The 23395-nt window shown below is 32.9% G+C and overlaps 1 protein-coding gene across 1 annotated transcript; it reads right to left on the reverse strand.

Moving 5' to 3' along the window:
• Positions 1–6024: 6024 nt before the first annotated feature.
• Positions 6025–6649, reverse strand: LOC130973015 (B3 domain-containing protein At2g33720-like). Its single transcript, XM_057897378.1, has one exon. The coding sequence runs from the start codon at positions 6607–6609 to the stop codon at positions 6046–6048; it is 564 nt and encodes a 187-aa protein (XP_057753361.1). The 5' UTR covers positions 6610–6649; the 3' UTR covers positions 6025–6045.
• Positions 6650–23395: the final 16746 nt, after the last annotated feature.

Here is a 23395-nt window from a genome sequence, read left to right on the forward strand (position 1 = left end):
ATGCACAAAATCTATTCTAAAACTAAGCCAAGCATTTTATCAAACACTTGGTGTGCATAAAAATAAAAGCATATTAAATTGCAAGAAATATAAAATCTAAACTATCAAATGCAAGAAAATAACAATAATAACTCAAGCAAGCAAGAAAAGAACATAAGACATCAAAGTGCATTAAATGAAATTAAAAGTAACAAGAGTGTTCATAAACTAAAAAGTTGCATAAAAGAGAAATTAACAAGAAAAACTAATAAAGATGTAAGAACAAGAGATTTCAAGGAAAACTAAATCAAAATAAGATTAAAACCTAAATCTAAGATGAAATTAACCTAAATCTACCCTAATTCTAGAGAGAAGAGGGAGTTTCTATCTCTAGAAAACTACCCTAAAACATGGTTCTAAACTATTCTAATTGCTCTCCCCTTGTTCCCTCTTGAATTCTGCCTCAAATAACTTCATAAATGAGTTGGATTGGGCTCTAACAAGTCCAAAAATCGCCCCCAGCGTGTTCCTTTAATGAGCTCATGTGACAAATGTCACGCGTACGCATGGCCTGGCAAGTTTCCTTCCTCACGCGTACGCATGAGGCATGCGTACGCGAGACATGATTTCCACCAAATCCTCATTTCTCCATGAATTCTCTATTTTGCATGCTTTTTCTTCACTTCTTCAATCTAATCTTTGCCTTTTACGCCTGAAATCACTAAACAGACACATCAAGGCATCAAATGGAATTAAAGAGAATTAAATTCAGCAAATTAAGGGCCTAAAAAGCATGTTTTCACTCTTAAGCACAATTTAGGAGAAATTCACAAAATCATGCTATTTCATTGAATAAATGTGAGAAAAGTTGATAAAATCTACTAAATTTAACACAAGATAAACCACAAAATTGGAATTTATCACTCTTACTCATTTAACACTGCACCCAGATGCAGTGACCCTTGCTCATTTGATACTGTACGCAAGCTATACAATACGTTACTTCTGGGCAACGACCTAAATTTAGCGTAATAATGTCTTTGATCTATATCATAAAAATTCGACTAAATTTTTATGTGAGCTGTCTGAAGGCCTAACACAACCCTCCTCCTTTATCCAAGTTTAGGACCGGCTATATATCGCGGATGTAGCATAGACCGAATTTTAAAAACATTTGAAAAAAATGTGCAAAAATCATTTGTTTTTCATTATTTATTATATCATATTTTAAATTTGACTTTGTCTATTAACACGAAGAATAATTGTGTGATTCATGACAAAAGAAGAGACACATGTTCTTTGATCATGTTTACCGTAAAACAATACGACTCCTCCATTAAGCAGTCTCGTATTAGTGTTCCTCATGTCTTAAACTAAAACTATTTGGTGATAATTTTATTATTTTAAAATTTGTAGGATATTGAAAACGCTATTAGAAAACTCTCAATTATTGACAAATTTTAGTGACGGAATATATTTGTCAGAGTTATCGACAAATTTGTGACGTTTTTTTTTGTTAATAATAATTTTTATAATTATATTATGGTATTATAAAATATAATTATTTTTCAAATTTTTTAATTAACAAATTAAACAATAAAATAATAATTTAAAATAATAATAAATAATTTAAAATTTTATTTTTTTAGGTTTTATATTTTAAAAAGATTGAATAATGTTTTTATTGTTAATACAATTAAATGTCTCTCTTTAATTTCTATATATGTCATTAAACATTCATTTAAAAATTCATCTGCCATACTGTTACGAAGTCGACTCTTTATGATTTCATAGTAGAAAAAGTCCTTTCAATTGATACTGTTGCTATGGAAAAAACTAAAGGTAAATTTAAAAGAAGAAACACTAATGCATAAATAATATTTTTTCGAGTTTCAACCAATTTTTGAGAAAGAGCACCAATCTTATTTAAGTTTGAAAATTGACAAGCAGAACACACATCTAATATGAAGTTCTATAGTTGACTATCAAGTGTCAAAAATTGAGTGCGTGAAAGAAAATTCGAATGAATAGAATTGAGCTAATTGGATCAACTTCTCCTTATTATCAAACGCAAAAAATGAGTATCTTGGATTCAGACAAGCTATACAAAGAAGCAATTCAGTATTCACCTCTATAAAACGATTGTTGAGTACTTGCAGTTGTCTATTAACTATTTGATAGAATATCTCAACTTGTAAATGATGCAAATTTGAGATCTTTTGAGCATTGCGTCTTGATCTTCCTTATGGCACAAATATATCATCAATTTTTGGATCAGTAATATTATGTTTGTCACAAAATAATGAGACTTCATCAAGTAAAAGAGACAAATCATCATCTCTTATATTTTGCAACCGTTGTTTAGACACTTTAACAAATTCCATAGCATTTACAATGTTTTGATCATTCCTTTGTAACATTTTAGATAATCCATTAATAACTCCCAAGATATTTTTTATCAAGTGCAAGTTGAAAATAAATTCAAATGATTGAATGATATTCGATAAATGACTTGCTCACTACAAGAAAACACGTCTATTGCCATGCTTTTAAAGCGTGGCGAAAAGCTAAAAAAAGCGTAGTGATAGCTTTTCGGCACGCTTTTTGAGCTACCGCCACGCTTTTTGAGCTACCGCCACGCTTTTTGAAGGGTGACGGTTGTTCTATCGCCACGCTTTTGGTGACCTACCGCCACGCTTTTTCTTTTGCTACGCTTTTTACAACTGGCCACCCATTAAAGCGTGGCCGTATTTGGGAGATATGGCCACGCTTTTGAAGCGTGGCAAAAAATGTGGCCGAATCTCTATTCAATTGCCACCCTCACAAAAGCGTGGCCATTGACCACTAAGCGTGGCAAAAAAAAGCGTGGCCATAGGCCTTTTTCTTGTAGTGGCTTCAACTCTTAGTTCTGAATTATTTCCATCTTCCTCAACATATTCAAGAACATTGACCATGAAAGGAAACAAAGAAATTAATCTAAGTATAATTTTATAGTGTGAACCACATCTAGTGTCTCCAGCTTTTTTTAAAGTTATTTTTTGATTCAAACCACATCCACTAGAAATTTCTCCACTTTATAATGCTTCAATTGTTATCATGAAGCATATCTCTTCGTTTACACACGAAACTCCAACAACATTGCACAAATGAGTTAACAAACTAAAAATCAAAGTGATTTCAACTTGTTTTTTTTTTGCAATCGTTGTAAGAGCTAACTGAAATTTGTCTTAATTGAGAGTTATTAAATAATAATTTAGTCAAATATATTAAATCATCTAACTATTCTTAAGACAGTTACATGTGAATTTTTACACTTCAAACTATGTTTCTTTTTTTTTTTTTTTTTGTTCTCTTTTTTTTTAAAAAAAGTCACAATTTTAATTTCTTCGTATAAATAGACAAAAATCAAATTTGGAATTTGCTCGACCTATTAAGGGTAAGGTATTTCATATGTGGTTGCTACAATAGCAAAAGGCCTGAAAATACCCTAACGCTAAAGTACTGTTTTTGACTCTAAAACAATAAAACTAGAATCGTTCCTTTTAAAAATGCTACTGATAGTGCACACATATTTTACTTTTGAATCCAGTTCCATTTTGTCGCACTTTTGATATCTTGCATACATTCTTTCCTTTTGCAGGCTTATACGTTCGTTTCTTTTTAAAGTCAAGATTCTTCACTTTATTTTGATATAAAAATGTTTGATAACTAAAAAATTAGTAAAAAATAACTAAAATTTATTTTATTTAACATCTATTAATTGTTGTAATAATTAATAAATATTAAATAAGATAAAATCTGACTGTTTTTTTCTTTTCCTAGTATTACGATTTTGATATATACTTTAATTCTTCCTCCTTAACAAATACTAGAAATATACATCATTCAACGAGCAAGTTATGCTTAGATTTATCTATCTGTTATGACACTGATTACTTTATGAAACTAATTTCACGTGGACAAAATTATCATGTATTTATTATTAAAATGTTTGGGAGTCAAAATTTGGAAATAGATAATCATAACTTTTTTTTTTTGCTTTTGTTTGCATTTATTAATTGTTATTGAATAAATATATACTATTAGATGTAATAAGTATGTAATTATAGATGTTATAAATATAAAATTATAGATATTAATTTAAATAAAGTAATTTTAGATTATTGTCTTTCTAGTATTATTATATTGTGTTGTTCACTTAGAATAATTATTTTTTTATGCATTTAATTTTAAAGAGAAAATAGAAGGATCAGAGAAACCATTTTATCATGAATCATTTTCTAAATAAACTTGTCAGTATTAACCATTTATAGAAATGGAGCCTTGGTGGTAGAAATGTTTATAGATCGGATTCAATCTGTATATTCATAGTGTTTATCCGAATTTATTCTAAAAATTGCGGATATCGATCCGATTCGTAAGGCTATCGGATCAGATCCGACCCGCACATTAACAAGATCGAATTGTAGATTTTATGTAGATATTTACATATTTGCGAATCCGCAAAAATAAATAAATAAATGAATTATTATTCTTTTTATATTTTATTTCAACTAATAATTATCATATATCTTGTATTATTTTATTTTTATTATTTAGAAAAGTATGTTTAATAATATTCTAAGAGTAAGCATGTTTAAAAGAGTGAAAAAAAGAATTTTATTGATATTTTTTAATAAAAAATAACATTTTTAAAATATTTATATATTTTGCGGATATATCCGAGATCCGCCAAACTTAAAAATTGTAGATATTAAATCCGATTCTATTCGATCATTTTAATACGAATCAGATCGAGGTTTTTGTCATATCCAATTCGATCTAATCTGCGTTCATCCCTATTTGATCGTGTCAAAATATTTTAAAATATGATTCATCCATTCCAGACCTAAGTGAGAATACAGGAAACTCCTAATTTGATTCTTTAATATTCAACCCAATTTAATGAAAAGTCATTAAACTAATCAGTTTAAATTGAAATCCTATCTAAACTACAAAGGTTTAAATTGAGTTTTATAGTCATCATATGAATTGCATCAAATATTAAATTTTAAGTTATGAAATTTATTAAATCCTTTACAAAAAGAATGTCACTTTATTGTCATATAATATCATTATATCTTTTTAAATTTATTAGACTCTTTATAATCATTGAATTTTGTATTTTTTGTTCATGTATAATTTTCAACTAACTAATATTTAATAAATATTATTAAAGGAGTTATTTGAACAAGTTAATTACTTTTATTTGAAAAAAAAAATTGATTAAAACTGACCACAAATTCTCTTTAATTGACGGATTCCATTCTAGCAAACTCTAGACATGAGTGGTTATGATTTGAACAAACAAAGTAAATAAATTACAGTACACAATCTTTAATGTATAAGAGCATACGACGAAAGAATAAATATGATAATAATATATAAAAAATATTTGAAAAACAATAAAAAAATATGTTAAAATGGTTTAAGGTTATATTATTTTATATTTTTAATTATTATTATTTATTTTATTTTTTATTTTTTATTTTTTAATTATCACTAGACTAATTGAATAATATTAAATATAATAAATATATAATCATAAATAATATATGTATAAAATTATAGATATTAATTTAAATAAGATAATTTTATATTATTAGATTTCTAATATCACTGATAATATATTAAATTGCAATATTTATTTACAAAAATGTTATCTGTACATCAAAATCACTTACTAAAATCAGTTATTAATATATTTGTGTATGAGTACATGTGTGATTTAATTTATTTTCAATATGTATTTATATTTTAACATGTACTTTATATTAATTACTGACTTTGATGGTTGATTTTGGTGTACACGTAGTATAACTCATTAATTTATTTGGAGATCAAGTATTTCTACAAATCTTTATTCAAAAACCTTTTATATATTACTATGATGTTTTTTGCATCTGCATGTTATAGAATATTCAATTCATGAGAGGATAATAATTAAAATGATGAGACATTTTAATTGATTAATTAAACTACTTAACATAATATTTTAATGGAAGGAGTTACCAAAGGGATGTGTGGTTAATAGCGATCACCGGCACGCTTAAGGACAGAGAAGTTGAAGCATTGTCGATATGAATCCCAGTGAAGGCCAACAACATCACCCTTTTTCAACTCCCTTCTTCTCACAAACTCTTTGTTCCATTTCCCAATCAAAACATAGCTCTTGAAAGAAGCCCAACGCTTCAGAATAAGATAGTGCATCGACATGGTATCAACATCCCAAACCCTAATTGGGGTTCCCATGCCGCACGAAGCTTCTCTTTGCGCTTCCATGCTTAGCACCGGAACCATCAGGTTCTCCAGCAAATTCGACCCGAAGAGGAGTCGGTTCAGCTTCCCGAGGTCGCTCGTCGTCAGCTTTTTCTTGATCTTCCATGGATTGTCGTAAAGCTCCAATGATGTTGAACACCCCCACCTGGTGAAGCAGCTTTTCTTGGGATTTCTTTGGTTTGGTTCCTTTCTTGCTTTCAAATTTCTTGATCCACCATGATTGGTAGCTTTGCTTTGCTGGAAGCTACTAGAAATCAAAGATAATTCTAGAGAAATGTGAGGAAGATTAGGGTTTGTTATTTGGTGAAGCATGTGTGAATGTTAATTTGGGGGAGTACGTAAGTTTGAAGAGAGAAACAATTATATAAATAAAAAGCTATGATTCATATTTTCCAAACAGCATAATATATATATGGTAGGAGTTTCCAAAAAGGCTAAGATAGAATAAAGTGATAAGACATTCTTGCCATTAATAATGGAATGACGAAAATTCCTTTTTGATGAATTTTACAAATGGAATTAAAGTATTTTTTAAATTTCTCAAAAAACAAAAAATAAAAGTATCCTTTTAGTTAATTTTTAAAGAATTGAAAAAACCTTTTAACATTAATTTGTTTAATCTTATAAATTAGAAATCTGATTTTGAAACTCTTTTTTTGGTTAATTTTAAGACTAAAATATCCTTCAAAGATTAATTTTAGAAATGTTAAAATAACTTTTTAGGATTAATAATTTTGTTTACCTAATATTATAAATAAAATTTGAATTTATGTTTTTAAAAAAATATACTATTTTTATTAATTGAAAAACTAAAATGCCACTTTTAGGATTAAGGTTCTAATAAAATTATATATTAGAAATCATAATTTAATGATAAAAGACTAAAATAACTTTTTGATATTAATTTTAAAAAGATGAAAATGTCGCTTAAGATTAATTATGAAAAGAATAAAATTCGCTTTTAGAATTGAGGTTGTATGACTAATTTGTATTAAAAATAAATTTAAATTTAACTTTAAAAAGACTAAAATATTCATTTAGTTAATTTTAAATAGACAAATATGTCTATTTAGATTGGAGTTGTTTAATTGTATTAGATATTAGAAATTTGGATTGTATTTAAAAAAAACGATAAAATGATACTTTGTTTAATGTTAAAATGATTAAAATACTACTATCAATATTAATTTTAAAAATTCTAAAATACCATTTAGAATTAACGTTAAAATGAATTAAAAATAAAAATATTTGGATTTAATTCAAAAAAAATTAAAATATCCTTAAAGTAAATTAAAAAGACTAAAATATCTCATTTAGGATTAATATAAAGATTGAAATATCTTTTTAGGATTAAATTTCTTTAATTAAAAATAAAAAATTTCAATTTCGTTTTAAAAGATTAAAATACGCTTCTAACTAATTAACAATTGCATGTACTCAGAAGTGAACAAATAACTTTCCTTTTTTTGGTTCGAAAGTCAGCAGAATATAACTAAGATGGAAAAAAAATGAACAGCATATGGTAGAGTAAGTGGGCAAATATTCCTTCTTATTAATGAATAATTTTAAGATCCAGAATTCGATATTGAATAATTTATATATATATATATATAAGTCATATTTCTATGAAATTTTTAATATTCAGATATTTTTTTTATTCTATAAGAGAAGGCACCTGTGTTGTGTGTGTGTGTTTTTTTTTTTAATGAAAAGACAAGTAAGAAAAAGAAAATGATATATATCATAAAAAATTCAAGGTAAAGGATATTAAATAAAATAAAGAATCAAATTTTATTTTTTAAAAATAATTGAAAAGCTAGTAAGAGTATCTCCTTTTATATTGAGAACAACGAAGGGAGGAACACACAATATATGCATATATTATATATACATCGCATATACACTGAACATATAAAGTAGTGATGAAAAGTAATCATGGGACAGCACAAGATCTTATCAAATTATTCATCTTGTAAATTAAAGAGCTTCTGATTACGATAAGGCTACGAATATCTATTTCGAGGAGTGCTACACATACAAGTCATTTGATGTACGAGTCATATAAGTTAGGAGAAACTTAATAAAAAGTACGTTCGTCCATATACGATTTTCATGACGTGTTTCGCATTTCTCCTTCTCCTCCTTTTTCTTCTCCTACTTTTCTTCGTCTTCCTCCATGAAAACGAGTTTCTTATCAAATTTGTTCGATCTCCTTTCGTGCGTTCTCTCTTTGCATTTTCATTCGTTGTTTTATCTGCGTTTATCATTGGTATTCTTGCTTCGCTTTTTTTCGATTTTCATGATTTCTGAAATCAAGCTTTGAAATCGTGTTGAAGATAATGAAACTTCAGAAATACACCCAAACGATTATAAAAATACACCCAACCGATTACAGAAATGCACCCAAGCAGTTACAGAAATACACCCAAACGGTTACAGGAATTCACCCAAACGATTATAGAAATACACTCAAAGGATTACAAAAATACACCCAAAGGATTTAAAATACACCCAAAATTCGTTGAAGTATACCTTATGCATAATTCAGAACTCTTTCTTTTTCTTCTCCTCATCTTCTGCTGCTTCTTCTTCTTCATTTTCTTATTTTATATTCTCATAATTCTTTTTGGGAGGAAAAAATCAAACAAAAAAAATACATAATGTTCGTTGCAAAATCAAAAGAAGAACGAGGAGAAACACGATGATGAAGATGAAACACTTCAAAAACAAAGAAGAAGAAGAAGAGACACGGAAAAAGAAGAAGAAGGAAAAGAAAAAGAGAAGACATGAAAAAAAAAAAAGAAAAAAAAATAAATGACTTGTATGACTTGTATGAGAAACGTTTATATGTGGAGAATTATTTCACATAAAAATAAGAAACAAAATATTAAAATAAAAAGTCATGCAATATTTAAAGATCATCATGTGATAGTGTTACATAAATAAGATTTTCATATTAACTAATTAACTCCAATCAAATTAGCCAATATTTTATTAACCTAATCAAAACGACTCACAAAACATACACATAAATTTTACATATTTTAACAACGCACTTCTTTTTCTTTTCCTCACTTCTTTAATATTAGGGAGGAGAGCATATACAAAACAAGAAACAAAATATTAAAATAAAAGGTCATGCAATATTTAAAGATTATATAGTAGTATTAGGTGAATAAATTTTTGTTGTTAACTACGTTAAATCAAATTAGTCAATATGTTATTAGCCTAATCAAAATGATTTCGTACAAAACTTGCACATAAATTTTACATACTTTAATAACGCACCACTTCTTATTCTAACGCTACGTTTTTTTTCTTCTATTGTCGTATTTTGTATTCTTCTCCTTTTTGAAGATAAACATAGAATAGCTATATTAAAAAAAATAAAAAACATAAAAATATTTAACTGTAAAATACATATATTTTTATTATACAAACACAGAGATTTTCATTTTCTGATGCATTTTTTCTTCTTTGCTGCTGTTGTTTTTTTTTTTTCTCTTCTTTGTTGTTATAATTGTTTTTTTTTCTATTTTGTTATTTTTTTTAAAAAAAGTCAAACTGCTGAATTAAAAAAAAAAAAGAAAAATGAGACAAAAAAAAAAAAAAGACACGTACAAAAGAAGAACAATAAAAAAAAAAAAAAGACGAAAGTGAAAAAGAAAAAGAAAAACGCAAGAAGCATGTGTGTGAAGAAGATAAAAAGAAGAAAATAATTGTACTTAACCGAATTTAATTACAAATTAACAAGTTCATATAGCGTTTTCGAAATTAACATGGTGATAGAATTCGAACTTGCACTTCTAACTCTCGTATAATTAAACCAAATTCCTCCTGCATAAATATGAAAAATTAATTTTACCAAAATATCATGCATGTGAGTAAGATATTATCCACATACAATTGGTTTAATTTTTCTTAGAAGTTTGGTGGTGTTACCTTAGTAAACAAAGATAAATCAAATACTAGTGGTTTCTCTTATACCCATCTTAATAATCAAAGCTAAAAAATCTATTATTATTTCAATTAGAGACTTCGAATTTTAACTTAGTGGGAGAGTTCATTATGAATTGAAAGCACTTCAATATTGTGATTAGAATCAAATAAAAAAATGAGTAATACTACATGTACAAATAATTTTGATATGATAAAATACTGTTTTAATCTTTAATATTTAAGTTAAGTTTTAATTTTATTCCTAACGTTTCAAATGTTATTTTTTTATTCTAAACATTTTATTTCATTTTATTTTAATTTTTTGGTCAAAATTAAAATCTTTTTTTTTCAAAAATACCATTTCTTCCATTATAATTTTCTTCTAAATAATGACAAAAATCACAACTGTAGTGACATAATAGTTGTTGTATTGATTTGAAAGAGAAAATAATAAAAAAAATAAGATAACAATAGAGAAAAAAAGATATTTTTAAAATTAAAAAAAATTGACTAAAGAATTAAAATAAGACAAAATAAAATATTTGTGATGAAAATAAAATATTTTAATGTTAGAAATAAAATTAGGAATTAGTCTAAAAATTAAAGACTAAAACAGTATTTTATATATGATAATATAAAATATTAGAGAAACTAACATATATAGTAGTTCATGGTAAATAAAATAATTCAATTGAAATATATATTACATATAACTCTGATCGTACGTTGTGATGAGATATAGAAAATTAGAAATGTGACTTGTATAGGTATTCGATAAGTATGTGTTTGGATTTCAGTTTGTAAATGAGAATTTAAATAAAATTGATTTTGCAAATTTGATTTTGATAAAAAGCAAATTTGTATTAATGTGATTTATATTTGGTAATCTTTAAATCAAAATGGATTATAGTAAAATAAATGTGGATTATATTACTGTTACGTTAGGTAACCGGAGATTGATGGACTGGACTCGTGAGGTTGGCCCAATCGTCTTGGGAAGAAGACCTTCAAGCTTTCTTCCGCATTCGAGACCTTCGTCCGACTTGTATTCGAAGGAAGGAGAAGGGGGTAATACCTGTAAAGACACTCTGATGCCTAAGTCAGTAAGGGTCTAAGCAAGTTTAGAGAGTATGGGAACTTAGAAATACTTGAGGGTTGTCAGTATACTTATAGTGGTGAACCCATAACTACCGTTGGAGTAGTTCCACCTTTTAAGGAGGATAACCGTCCCTTTATCTTAGGGAGGTTAAGATTGGACTTCTGAAAGTGGGTTGAGAGATTTTAGAAGCAGTTACTTATTTGAATAAGTGTTATTGCCAACTAATCTGACTTCCGACTTCCTTTTAGTGAAGTTTGCGTAGAATTCGACCTCTTGGATGGAGGTCGGTTGCGAGGGGAGGCCAATCTATGGATTGGGCCTCTTTGTTTTATTTGGTTCTGGATCTCAGTGAGTTAGAGTATGAACAATTACTTAAAATTATTTTTAGATGAAAAATTATTAAAAGAGATATCAATTTAAATAATATTTTATATTATCCTATTATTTTACTTTATATTTGAAAAGATCTTATTATGAGACATTATTTTGGAATAAAATTAATATTTACTTACTAAATTAAAATAAAATATAAAAATTGACAAAATATTAAAAATACTAATAAATATCAAATTAAAAGATAAAATACTACTAAAATACATAAAAATAATAAAAAATTTCATAAAAAATTTCATATAATAAAAAAAATTAGATAAACTAAAAAATAATAATAAATAATAATATACATGAAAAAGCAAAATACTAAAAAAATAAAAAAATATTTATCATATAAATAAAATAAAAAATAAAAATATAAAAAAGAGTATTATATATTTTATAATATCGAACAAAAAGAAAATGTTCTATAATTTTTTTAGTATTGTTGGTACTCTTTAATTTAGTATCATTTTGGATTATAAATTTTTATTATTTATGACTTTTTATTACTTATAATTAGTATATAATAAAAATGAAAATAAAGTACGGTGAGAAGTGCAATAAAAAAAAAATTTCATACAAATGTAGTATATAATAATTACAACCAACAATATATATCATATGAACAAAAAAATTATAATAAGTAAATAAAATTGATATGAATAAAACTAAATAAAAAAATAAAAAAATTTACATACAACATAAATATAGTATAATAAAGGATAAAAAAATTTATATAAACAAAAAATAATAAAATATCATAAAAATTAATAAAAATAAGAATTTATATTAATAATAGTTATCATATAAATAAAAAATACAATAAAAAATAACATTAGAACACTAAAAAAATAATATAAAAATATGTATCATATAAATAAAAAAACAAAATAAAAAACATAAAAATTAAAATATGAAAGAGAGTATTAAAAATAATAAAAAAATTAAAATATTTACCTTAACGTGATTGAAATAAATCTAAAAGATTTTAATGAAAAAAAATTGAAACGAAGAACACACAAAAAATTACTGTGAAAGTTGGAAAAGTATAGGTAGACAATGAAAATATTAAACAATGTGAACAATGAATATATTGGATGTTCATTTCACTAGGTGTGCAGATGGTTATTCTAATATTAAAATTTAGGTGAGTAATTTAGAAGTGTAGTATGTTTGATTTGATTGGTGGTTGTTTATGTTGTTCAAAAAAGTTATTGATTACCTAGAATTATCCATAAAAGTTATATGGTTATTTGCATCCTTTTTATAGAAGAAAATAAGGATAGAGTTGGTAAAAAAAAAAAGAATAAATTTTTAATCTAATTTTTCAATTGTAATCAATTTTTTTCTACCTAAATACAGAAGCTAAAGTTTTTTGTTTTACATAAATGTATGTTGAGAGGTGAAAACAATTCTAAATTCAAGATTTTATAACGTTACCAAACATAAAAATAGAACTTTTAAGACGCTCAAAGGACTTCTCTCTTCCCTAACATAAATTTCAAACACATCCTAAGTTATATAATTCTTGGCATTGATGTATGTTGTGACTATTTTTGGTTACTTTTAAAATTGTACGTGGTCATTAAGATAATCGGGTATACATGTATGTAAAAGAAAATGAATGTAATAATAACGGTGCAACAAAGTCTAATTGTATCTCATATAGCATGCACAACATATCCTTGTGCATTATTCTTAAATCCTAAAATATGTTAAAATTTATACTAGATTTAAACAAAAAGAAATTGCATAATAAAAATTATGTACTTAATAGACTATATTTTTGAGTAAATATCATAATGGTTTTTAAGATTTACGTAATTATTTAATTTAATTTTTGAGATTCCAATTCTACTATTATAGTCTTTTAGATAGAGTTCCAAATATCATAGTGGTCCCTGAACATGTTTTTAGTAATGAGTTAGCAGTCGCAACGTTGACGCGTCATGACTTGCTACGCTGAAATGAGAAAAAATGTTGCCGTTTAAGTTTGGCGCCCATTTTGGCAAAAACGACGCCATTCAAGTCAAATTAAGCATGTAAAACGGTTTTGATCAAACACCTTCACTTTACTCATCTTCTCCACTTCCACTCTCCCTTCTTGCTAAAGAAAACCGAAGATTTATCAAAACTAACTACTTGTCCGCTAACTTTCTCGTAAATATATATGTAGTGTTCGAAGTAGGTTTTGGCAAGCTTTATATGTAACTCTGCTAAATAGGATAGAATTATCTGCAAAAAATAAATGATTAATCTTCGGACACCTGTGTTTTAGTCTCAAGCCTAAAATCTCTAGTCTCTGTTCTCCTTTGTGGAGCAGATGTGAGAGTCCCTCTACATAAAACAAGGAAAGGTAGGGTGATAGCAGGTCACCTTGCCATAACCCTCTACATGATTTGAAAAAACCATAAGGTTGTCCATCCACAGTAACAGAATACGATACTATAGTCACTAGCTCCTTGATCAAGTCCACCCACTTATCACAGAATCCCAGCTTCTTCATAACTACCCATAGAAAACTCCATTCCACTCTGCCATAAGCTTTATTCATATCTAGCGTCAAAGCAAGGTCATTTTCACCAAACCTCTTATTTTTCAGAAAGTGCATAAATTCATGGGCTATTATAACATTATCACTGATTAAATGCCCTTTAATAAACGCACTCTGATTGTCACTAATCACTTTGTTGATCATCAGTTGTATTCTATGAACTAAAATCTTAGAGATTATCTTATAGAAAATACTGCTAAGACTTATTGGCCTGACTTGCTTCATAGTAGTGGTATTCGGTACTTTAGTAATTAAATAGATATGTGTATGATTGAAGACTTTTAAAAGTTTACCTCCTGAAAAAAAATTCCGAACTGCAAAATTAAATCTGCTTTGATATTCTCCCAAAAAATTGAAAAATTTGGCCATCAAATCATCGTCATCCGAGGCTTGAGGATTTATTAAGAATACAACCGCTTTGATTTCTTTATCTGTAACGGGCCTGGTGAGAGAATGATTGGTTGCTGGATTAATTTTTGAAGTCATCCCTTCAATTTCTTCAATCGGTTCCCCTGGATTAGAGGATGTGAATAATGTTTCAAAGTAGTGTTATGCTATAGTAGCTATACCTTCTACTTCATCTAACCGATTATGCTTGAATTAATCAATTTTGTTCCACTTTTATTTCACTCGATCCCGTGATACATTTTGTTGAGTAATTTAAGGTCCAATAGGAAACAACGACTAGGTAGAAGTGGAATGAAGCATGAAAAATGGGATATTTCATGAAGAAAATAAAGGAGAAGCACACACTCCAGTATGTGTACGCACACCTTCCCGTGCATACGCACAAGATGAATTTCAGCTAGTGTGCGTACGCACAGGGTCATGACGCGTGACTTCATTAAAAAATCACATGGCTCGCAATTTTGAGGGCCTCTTAGCTCAATTTTTGGAGTTCCTGAAGCTGAAATAGGAGCTATATCAAAGGGGCAATACGGCATATGAAGAGGAGCACCATTACACACCATATCAGATAGTTTTAGTTAGGTTTAGCGTAGTTTTAGAAAATTCTCTCCTAGGATTTAATTAGGTTTATAGTAGAACTTTGCATTCTCAATTTTTATCTTGGATTATAGCTTATTCCTATTGTAAGTAATCTGTACCTCTCTCTTTAATTACACTACATTTACTCTCACTCTCTTATAATAGAAGTTATTTTGTTAATATATCCAATTTTGATTTCTTGAGGTTTTGGTTAATGAATTTGATGTTTTATGAATTATATATGCTTGATTAAGTTGCTATTATTGATTTTGTGCGTAGTTTGCGTTCATACACTGGTCCGAGCTACAAGGCCCGACTTGGCCTAAAGCAGATGGACCGACCTCTTGGAAGGTTGGTCCATTACCGACCTCTTTAGAAAGAGTTTGGAAGATCGCAACAGAGGCCCAAGCAGGCCTAAAACAAAGGATCACCACCCACCAGAAGGCGGTTAACCAAAAGATAAAGACCTTCTCCACAAAAGATAAGATAAGCAACTTATCTCAAAGAAAGATCATCAAGCATTACTATAAATACACTGAAGTACCCAGGTATAACTCATACCCCAATTCTACAAAAAACCTGCCTAAAGCCCGTACTGACTTAAGCATCGAAGTTTCTTGCAGGTACCACCACCCTTCAGTGATCGAGGACCAACAGCATCTCCTACGTCAACAAGTCGGACGCGGCAACCCAGTTCAGATCTGAAGATCTCATCCGAGATCGACCTCTCTATTTCAGGTAACCCTCGAAACATTGGCGCTGTTGTCGGGTAGCCTGGAAGTCATCCCATCACCATGGCAAGCAACCCTGCCAACGACCACAACTCTGGTTTAGAGGAAGGAACGCCGCTTAAGAACACGGATGCCACATCAAAGGATACACCTCACTCCAAGAAAGACAAGAAACGCCCAAACACAAAAATTTTAGATGCCATCCGTGAATAGCAGGATTGCCTCAAACAGCTCGAACAAGAAGTCGAACGGCAGCGAGAGGCCGAGCAAGATCTCCAGAGAGAAACAAGACGGCATCGAGAGTTGGAAGACAAGCTCTTAAAACTCGAAGCCGACCTCAAAACTAAAACCACTTAGTCCAACCGCGAAGATAGCCCCCACAAGGACCAAGACCCGTTCACGAAGGAAATCATGAAGGCTAAAGTCTCGAAAGACTTCAAAGCCCCTGACATGACCCCATACGATGGTGCGCCTGACCCAAATTATCATCTCAGCAACTTTAAAAGTTGGATGTACCTCACGGAAGCCTCGGACGTGACCCGTTGCAAAGCCTTTCCGTCCACCTTGACCAAGATGGCAATAAAGTGGTTCGACAGCCTGCCTCCAAGATCGATCGCAAGCTTCTACGACCTTCCCAAAAAGTTCCTCGCCAAGTTCTCCATTCATAGGGATAAAGCCAAACACGCTCCAAGCCTACTGAGAATTAAACAAAGAGATCGAGAAAGCCTCCGCAGCTACATGGAAAGATTCAATAAAGCATACCTTGACATACAAAATCTCCCTACAGAAGCAACCATCATGGGACTCATCAATGGCCTATGAGAAGGGCCCTTTATCCACTCCATATCCAAGAAACATCCAACATCTCTGAACGAGGTACAAGAATGGGCAGAAAAGTACATCAACATGGAGGAGAACTCCCGATTAGGAGAAACCTCAAAAGCCGGATTTTCCTACCCACCTCGGGATAAGGATAAAGAATCCAGGAAAAAAGAAGACCAATCTGTAGAGAAACCCAGAAAATACCACAATTATACCCCTCTTCGGGTAACCTTTATGGATGTTTACCGAGAAATATGCAACACTGAAAAGATCCCACTCCTCGCCAGATTAAACACAAGAGAAGAGGAAGTCGGACAGAGTGTTACGAATACCACCAAATCTATGGGGACCCTACCAATGAGTGCTACGACCTGAAGAATGTCATAGAAAAACTGACGCGAGAAGGGAGACTAGATCGGTTCCTTGCCAACAGAGTGGATGAACCAAAAAAGAGAAGAAGGGACGAAGAGGGCGGACGAGCCGAACATCCCCATCACACCCCTGAAAGACATGTTCACATGATCAAAGGAGGATTCGCACGAGGAGAGATCTTTAAGTCATCCCACAAAAGATACCTTAAAGAGATGTACCATGTCAGAGAAGGGGACAGGTCACCCAACATCGCCACTATCACCTTCACTCAAGAAGACGCCACAGGCATCATCCTTGGGGATGATGACCCCGTGATCGTTACCATCATATTAGCCAATGCCAACCTCCACCGAACATTGGTTGACCAAGGAAGCTTTGCGGATATCCTATTCAAATCTGCCTTCAACAAGCTTGGCCTACAAGAAAAAGAGCTCAGAGCATATCCAAATAGCCTATTTGGGCTCGGAGACGCCCCAATTCAGCCATTTGGGTACATCTCACTACACACAACCTTCGGAAAAGGAACGCGATCTAGAATGCTAAGCATAGATTACATCGTAGTCGACGTGAGCTCCGCGTACAACGCCCTCACAGGATGGACAACGCTAAATCAGCTCGCCGCAGTGGTCTCCACTCTGCACCTATGCATGAAGTTTCCAATTCCAGAAGGGATCGCCACCATAAATGGAGGCCAAAAACTCGTGCAACGCTGTTACAACAAAAGTCTGAACCTTAAAGGAGACCACAGAGGAAAAGAAACCAACACTATTAAACTCGGGAGAACCCGGACTCGCGAAGAACTTCGTCCTCAACCAGAAGGCAAGATCGAAGATGTCCAAGTCGAAGATACCCAAGATAAAACAACGAACATAGGTGCAAACCTAAAAGAAGACTTAAAGGAGCTACTGATAAAATTCCTAAAGGAGAATTCCGACATGTTCGCATGGAAAGCCGCAGATATGCCCGACATAGATCCCAGCTTAATATGTCACAAACTGGCAGTGTACCCCGAATCTTGACCAGTGCAACAGAGGCACAGAAAGCTCGGCCCAGAAAGATCGCAAGCCGTGGAAGAACAGGTATAGGCCTTACTAGAGGCAGGATTCATAAGGGAGGTTAAGCACTCATTATAGCTGGCCAATGTCATACTGGTCAAAAAGTCAAATGGAAAGTGGCGGATGTGCACTAATTACACCGACTTCAACAAAGCCTGCCCAAAAGATCCTTATCCTCTCCCGAATATGGATACCCTAGTCGACGCCTCATCAGGATACCAGTACCTTTCCTTCATGGACGCTTACTCGGGGTACAACCAAATCTCAATGTATCAACTGGACCAAGAGAAAACCTCATTCCTAACCCCAAAAGCAAACTATTGCTATATAGTCATGCCATTCAGACTCAAGAACGCAAGGGCTACATACTAGAGGTTTATGAACAAAGTTTTCACCAACAACATCGGAAACCTGATGGAGGTCTATGTAGATGACATGCTGGTAAAGACACAAAGAAAAGAAGCATTATTACCTAACCTCGCCAAAGTGTTCGACACCATTAGAAAACATGGGATGAGACTAAATCCCGCAAAGTGCACTTTCACAGTAGAAGCTGGCAAATTCTTGGACTTCATGCTCACCCAGAGAGGAATTGAAGCAACCCCAGATAAATGGCAGGCCATACTCAGCATGAAAAGCCCGACCTGCGTCAAAAAGGTATAACAGCTCAACGGAAGACTAGCGGCTTGGTGCGCGAAATTGTGATCACTACAACTTCGCACAACTAACCAGCAAGTGCACTGGGTCGTCCAAGTAATAAACCTTACGCGAGTAAGGGTCGATCCCACGGAGATTGTTGGTATGAAGCAAGCTATGGTCACCTTGTAAATCTTAGTCAGGCAGACTCAAATGGGTATAGATGATGAATAAAACATAAAGATAAAGATAGAGATACTTATGTATATCATTGGTGAAAGCTTCATACAAGCGTATGAAGATGCCTTCCCTTCCGTCTCTCTGCTTTCCTACTGTCTTCATCCAATCCTTCTTACTCCTTTCCATGGCAAGCTTATGCAAGGGTTTCACCGTTGTTAGTGGCTACCTCCCATCCTCTCAGTGAAAATGTTCCTATGCTCTGTCACAGCATATGGCTAATCAGCTGTCGGTTCTCGGTCAGGCCGGAATAGAATCCATCGATTCTTTTGCGTCTGTCACTAACGCCCCGCCCGCTAGGAGTTTGAAGCACGTCACAGTCATTCAATCATTGAATCCTACTCAGAATACCACAGACAAGGTTAGACCTTCCGGATTCTCTTGAATGCCGCCATCAGTTCTCGTCTATACCACGAAGACTCTGATCTCACGGAATGGCTGGCTCGTTTGTCAGGCGAGCACTCGGTTGTCAGGCGATCAACCATGCATCGTGTATTAGGAATCCAAGAGATATTCACTAGAGCCTCGAATGCTTGTATAACAAGAGTGGTTGTCAGTCACTTTGTTCATGGGTGAGAATGATGATGAGTGTCACGGATCATCACATTCATCATGTTGAAGAACAGGTGATATCTTGGACAAAGAACAAGCGGAATTGAATAGAAGAACAATAGTAATTGCATTAATACTCGAGGTACAGCAGAGCTCCACACCTTAATCTATGGTGTGTAGAAACTCCACCGTTGAAAATACATAAGAACAAAAGTGATCATTGGTTTCGGCCCCAGAGAGGGAACCAGAAGAACCAAGATGAAAATACAATAGTAAAAGGTCCTATATATAGAGAGCTAGTAGCCTAGGGTGTACAAAGATGAGTAAATGACATAAAAATCCACTTCCGGGCCCACTTGGTGTGTGCTTGGGCTGAGCAATGAAGCATTTTCGTGTAGAGACTCTCCATGGAGTTAAACGCCAGTTTTATGCCAGTTTGGGCGTTTAACTCCCGTTTAGGTGCCAGTTCCGGCGTTTAACGCTGGGATTTCTGTAGGTGACTTTGAACGCCGGTTTGGGCCATCAAATCTTGGGCAAAGTATGGACTATCATATATTGCTGGAAAGCCCAGGATGTCTACTTTCCAACGCCGTTAAGAGCGCGCCAATTGGGCTTCTGTAGCTCTAGAAAATCCACTTCGAGTGCAGGGAGGTCAGAATCCAACAGCATCTGCAGTCCTTTTCAGTCTCTGAATCAGATTTTTGCTCAGGTCCCTCAATTTCAGCCAGAAAATACCTGAAATCACAGAAAAACACACAAACTCATAGTAAAGTCCAGAAAAGTGAATTTTAACTAAAAAATAATAAAAATATACTAAGAACTCAACTAAAACTACCAAAAACATACTAAAAACAATGCCAAAAAGGGTACAAATTATCCGCTCATCACAACACCAAACTTAAATTGTTGCTTGTCCTCAAGCAACTGAAAATCAAATGAGATAAAAAGAAGAGAATATACTATAGACTCCAAATTATCAATGAAACTTAGCTCCAAATTAGATGAGCGGGACTAGTAGCTTTTTGCCTCCGAACAGTTTTGGCATCTCACTTTATCCTTTGAAATTCAGAATGATTGGCTTCTTTAGGAACTCAGAATCCAGATAGTGTTATTGATTCTCCTAGTTAAGTATGATGATTCTTGAACACAACTACTTATTGAGTCTTGGCCGTGGCCCAAAGCACTCTGTCTTCCAGTATTACCACCGGATACATACATGCCACAGACACATAATTGGGTGAACCTTTTCAGATTGTGACTCAGCTTTGCTAGAGTCCCCAATTAGAGGTGTCCAGGGTTCTTAAGCACACTCTTTTTGCCTTGGACCACAACTTTATTTCTTTCTTTTTCTTTTTCTCCCCTTTTTTCGTTTTTTTTTCTTTTTTTTTTGTATTCACTGCTTTTTCTTGCTTCAAGAATCATTTTTATGATTTTTCAGATCCTCAGTAACATGTCTCCTTTTTCATCATTCTTTCAAGAGCCAACAATTTTAACATTCATAAATCACAAATTCAAAAGACATATGCACTGTTTAAGCATACATTCAGAAAACAAAAGTGTTGCCACCACATCAAACTAATTAAGCTAGTTTTAAAGATGAATTTGAAATCCTGTACTTCTTGTTCTTTTGTGATAAAAACAGTTTTCATTTAAGAAAGGTGATGGATTCATAGGACATTCATAACTTTAAGGCATAGACACTAAGACACTAATGATCATAAGACACAAACATGGATAAACATAAAGCATAATTTTCGAAAAACAGAAAAATAAAGAACAAGGAGATTAAAGAACGGGTCCACCTTAGTGATGGCGGCTTGTTCTTCCTCTTGAAGGTCTTATGGAGTGCTTGAGCTCCTCAATGTCTCTTCCTTGTCTTTGTTGCTCCTCTCTCATGATTCTTTGATCTTCTCTAATTTCATGGAGGAGGATGGAATGTTCTTGGTGCTCCACCCTTAGTTGTCCCATGTTGGAACTCAATTCTCCTAGGGAGGTGTTCAGTTGCTCCCAATAGTCTTGTGGGGGAAAGTGCATCCCTTGAGATAAATCTCTCCATCTCCCATGACTCGGAGGTGAAGGCTTTTGCCTTCCCTTTCCTCTTTCTAGAGGTTTCTCCGGCCTTGGATGCCATAAATGGTTATGGAAAAACGAAAAAGCAACGCTTTTACCACACCAAACTTAAAAGGTTTGCTCGTCCTCGAGCAAAAGAAGAAAGAAGAGAGTAGAAAAAGAAGAAATGGAGGAGAGGAAGATGGCTTTGTGGTTCGGTCAAAAGGGGAAGAAGTAGTGTTTAGGGTGTGTGAAAATGAATGGTGAGGTAGGTGGGGTTTTATGAAGGATGGATGTGAGTGGTGAAGAGAATGGTGGGAGTTGATAGGTATGGGGAAGAGTGGTAGAGGTGATTGGTGAATGGGTGAAGAAGAGAGAGAGTGGTGGGGTTGGTGGGGATTCTGTGGGGTCCACAGATCCTGAGGTGTCAAGGAAAAGTCATCCCTACACCAAATGGCATGCAAAATCACGTTTTGAGCCAATTCTGGCGTTAAACGCCGGGCTGGTGCCCATTTCTGGCGTTTAACGCCAGGTTCTTGCCCTTTCCTGGCGTTTAACGCCAGTCTGGTGCCCCTTTCTGGCGTTAAACGCCCAGAATGGTGCCAGACTGGGCGTTAAACGCCCACCTGCTAGCCTCACTGGCGTTTAAACGCCAGTGGGTTCTTCCTCCAGGGTGTGCTGTTTTTCTTCCTGTTTTTCATTCTGTTTTTACTTTTTCAATTGATTTTGTGACTTCTCATGATCATCAACCTACAAAAAAAACATAAAATAACAAAGGGAAATAGATAAAATATAACATTGGGTTGCCTCCCAACAAGCGCTTCTTTAATGTCAATAGCTTGACAGAGGGCTCTCATGGAGCCTCACAGATACTCAGAGCAATGTTGGAACCTCCCAACACCAAACTTAGAGTTTGAATGTGGGGGTTCAACACCAAACTTAGAGTTTGGTTGTGGCCTCCCAACACCAAACTTAGAGTTTGACTGTGGGGGCTCTGGTTGACTCTGTTTTGAGAGAAGCTCTTCATGCTTCCTCTCCATGGTGACAGAGGGATATCCTTGAGCCTTAAACACAAAGGATTCTTCATTCACTTGAATGATCAGTTCACCTCCATCAACATCAATCACAGCCTTTGCTGTGGCTAGGAAGGGTCTCCCAAGGATGATAGTTTCATCCATGCACTTCCCAGTCTCTAGGACTATGAAATCAGCAGGGATGTAATGGTCTTCAATCTTCACCAAAACATCCTCTACAAGTCCATGAGCTTGTTTTCTTGAATTGTCTGCCATCTCTAGTGAGATTCTTGCAGCTTGCACCTCAAAGATCCCTAGCTTCTCCATTACAAAGAGAGGCATGAGGTTTACACTTGACCCTAAGTCACACAGAGCCTTCTTGAAGGCCATGGTGCCTATGGTACAAGGTATGGAAAACTTCCAGGATCTTGTCTCTTTTGAGGTAATTTCTGCCTAGACAAGTGGTGCACGAAATTGTGATCAATACTTTTCAATACACAAAACAATCCCCGGTAATGGCTCCAAAGACTTGGTGCTCAATACCATGGCATAAACACAACTTCGCACAACTAACCAGCAAGTGCACTGGGTCGTCCAAGTAATAAACCTTACGCGAGTAAGGGTCGATCCCACGGAGATTGTTGCTATGAAGCAAGCTATGGTCACCTTGTAAATCT

Source organism: Arachis stenosperma, chromosome 4 (genome assembly GCF_014773155.1).
Source record: "Arachis stenosperma cultivar V10309 chromosome 4, arast.V10309.gnm1.PFL2, whole genome shotgun sequence".
NCBI lineage: Eukaryota > Viridiplantae > Streptophyta > Magnoliopsida > Fabales > Fabaceae > Arachis > Arachis stenosperma.

What these genes read in the sequence shown, in the direction of transcription:
- LOC130973015 (XM_057897378.1), bottom strand. Translation starts at nt 6,609, where the DNA reads ATGCTTCACCAAATAACAAACCCTAATCTTCCTCACATTTCTCTAGAA.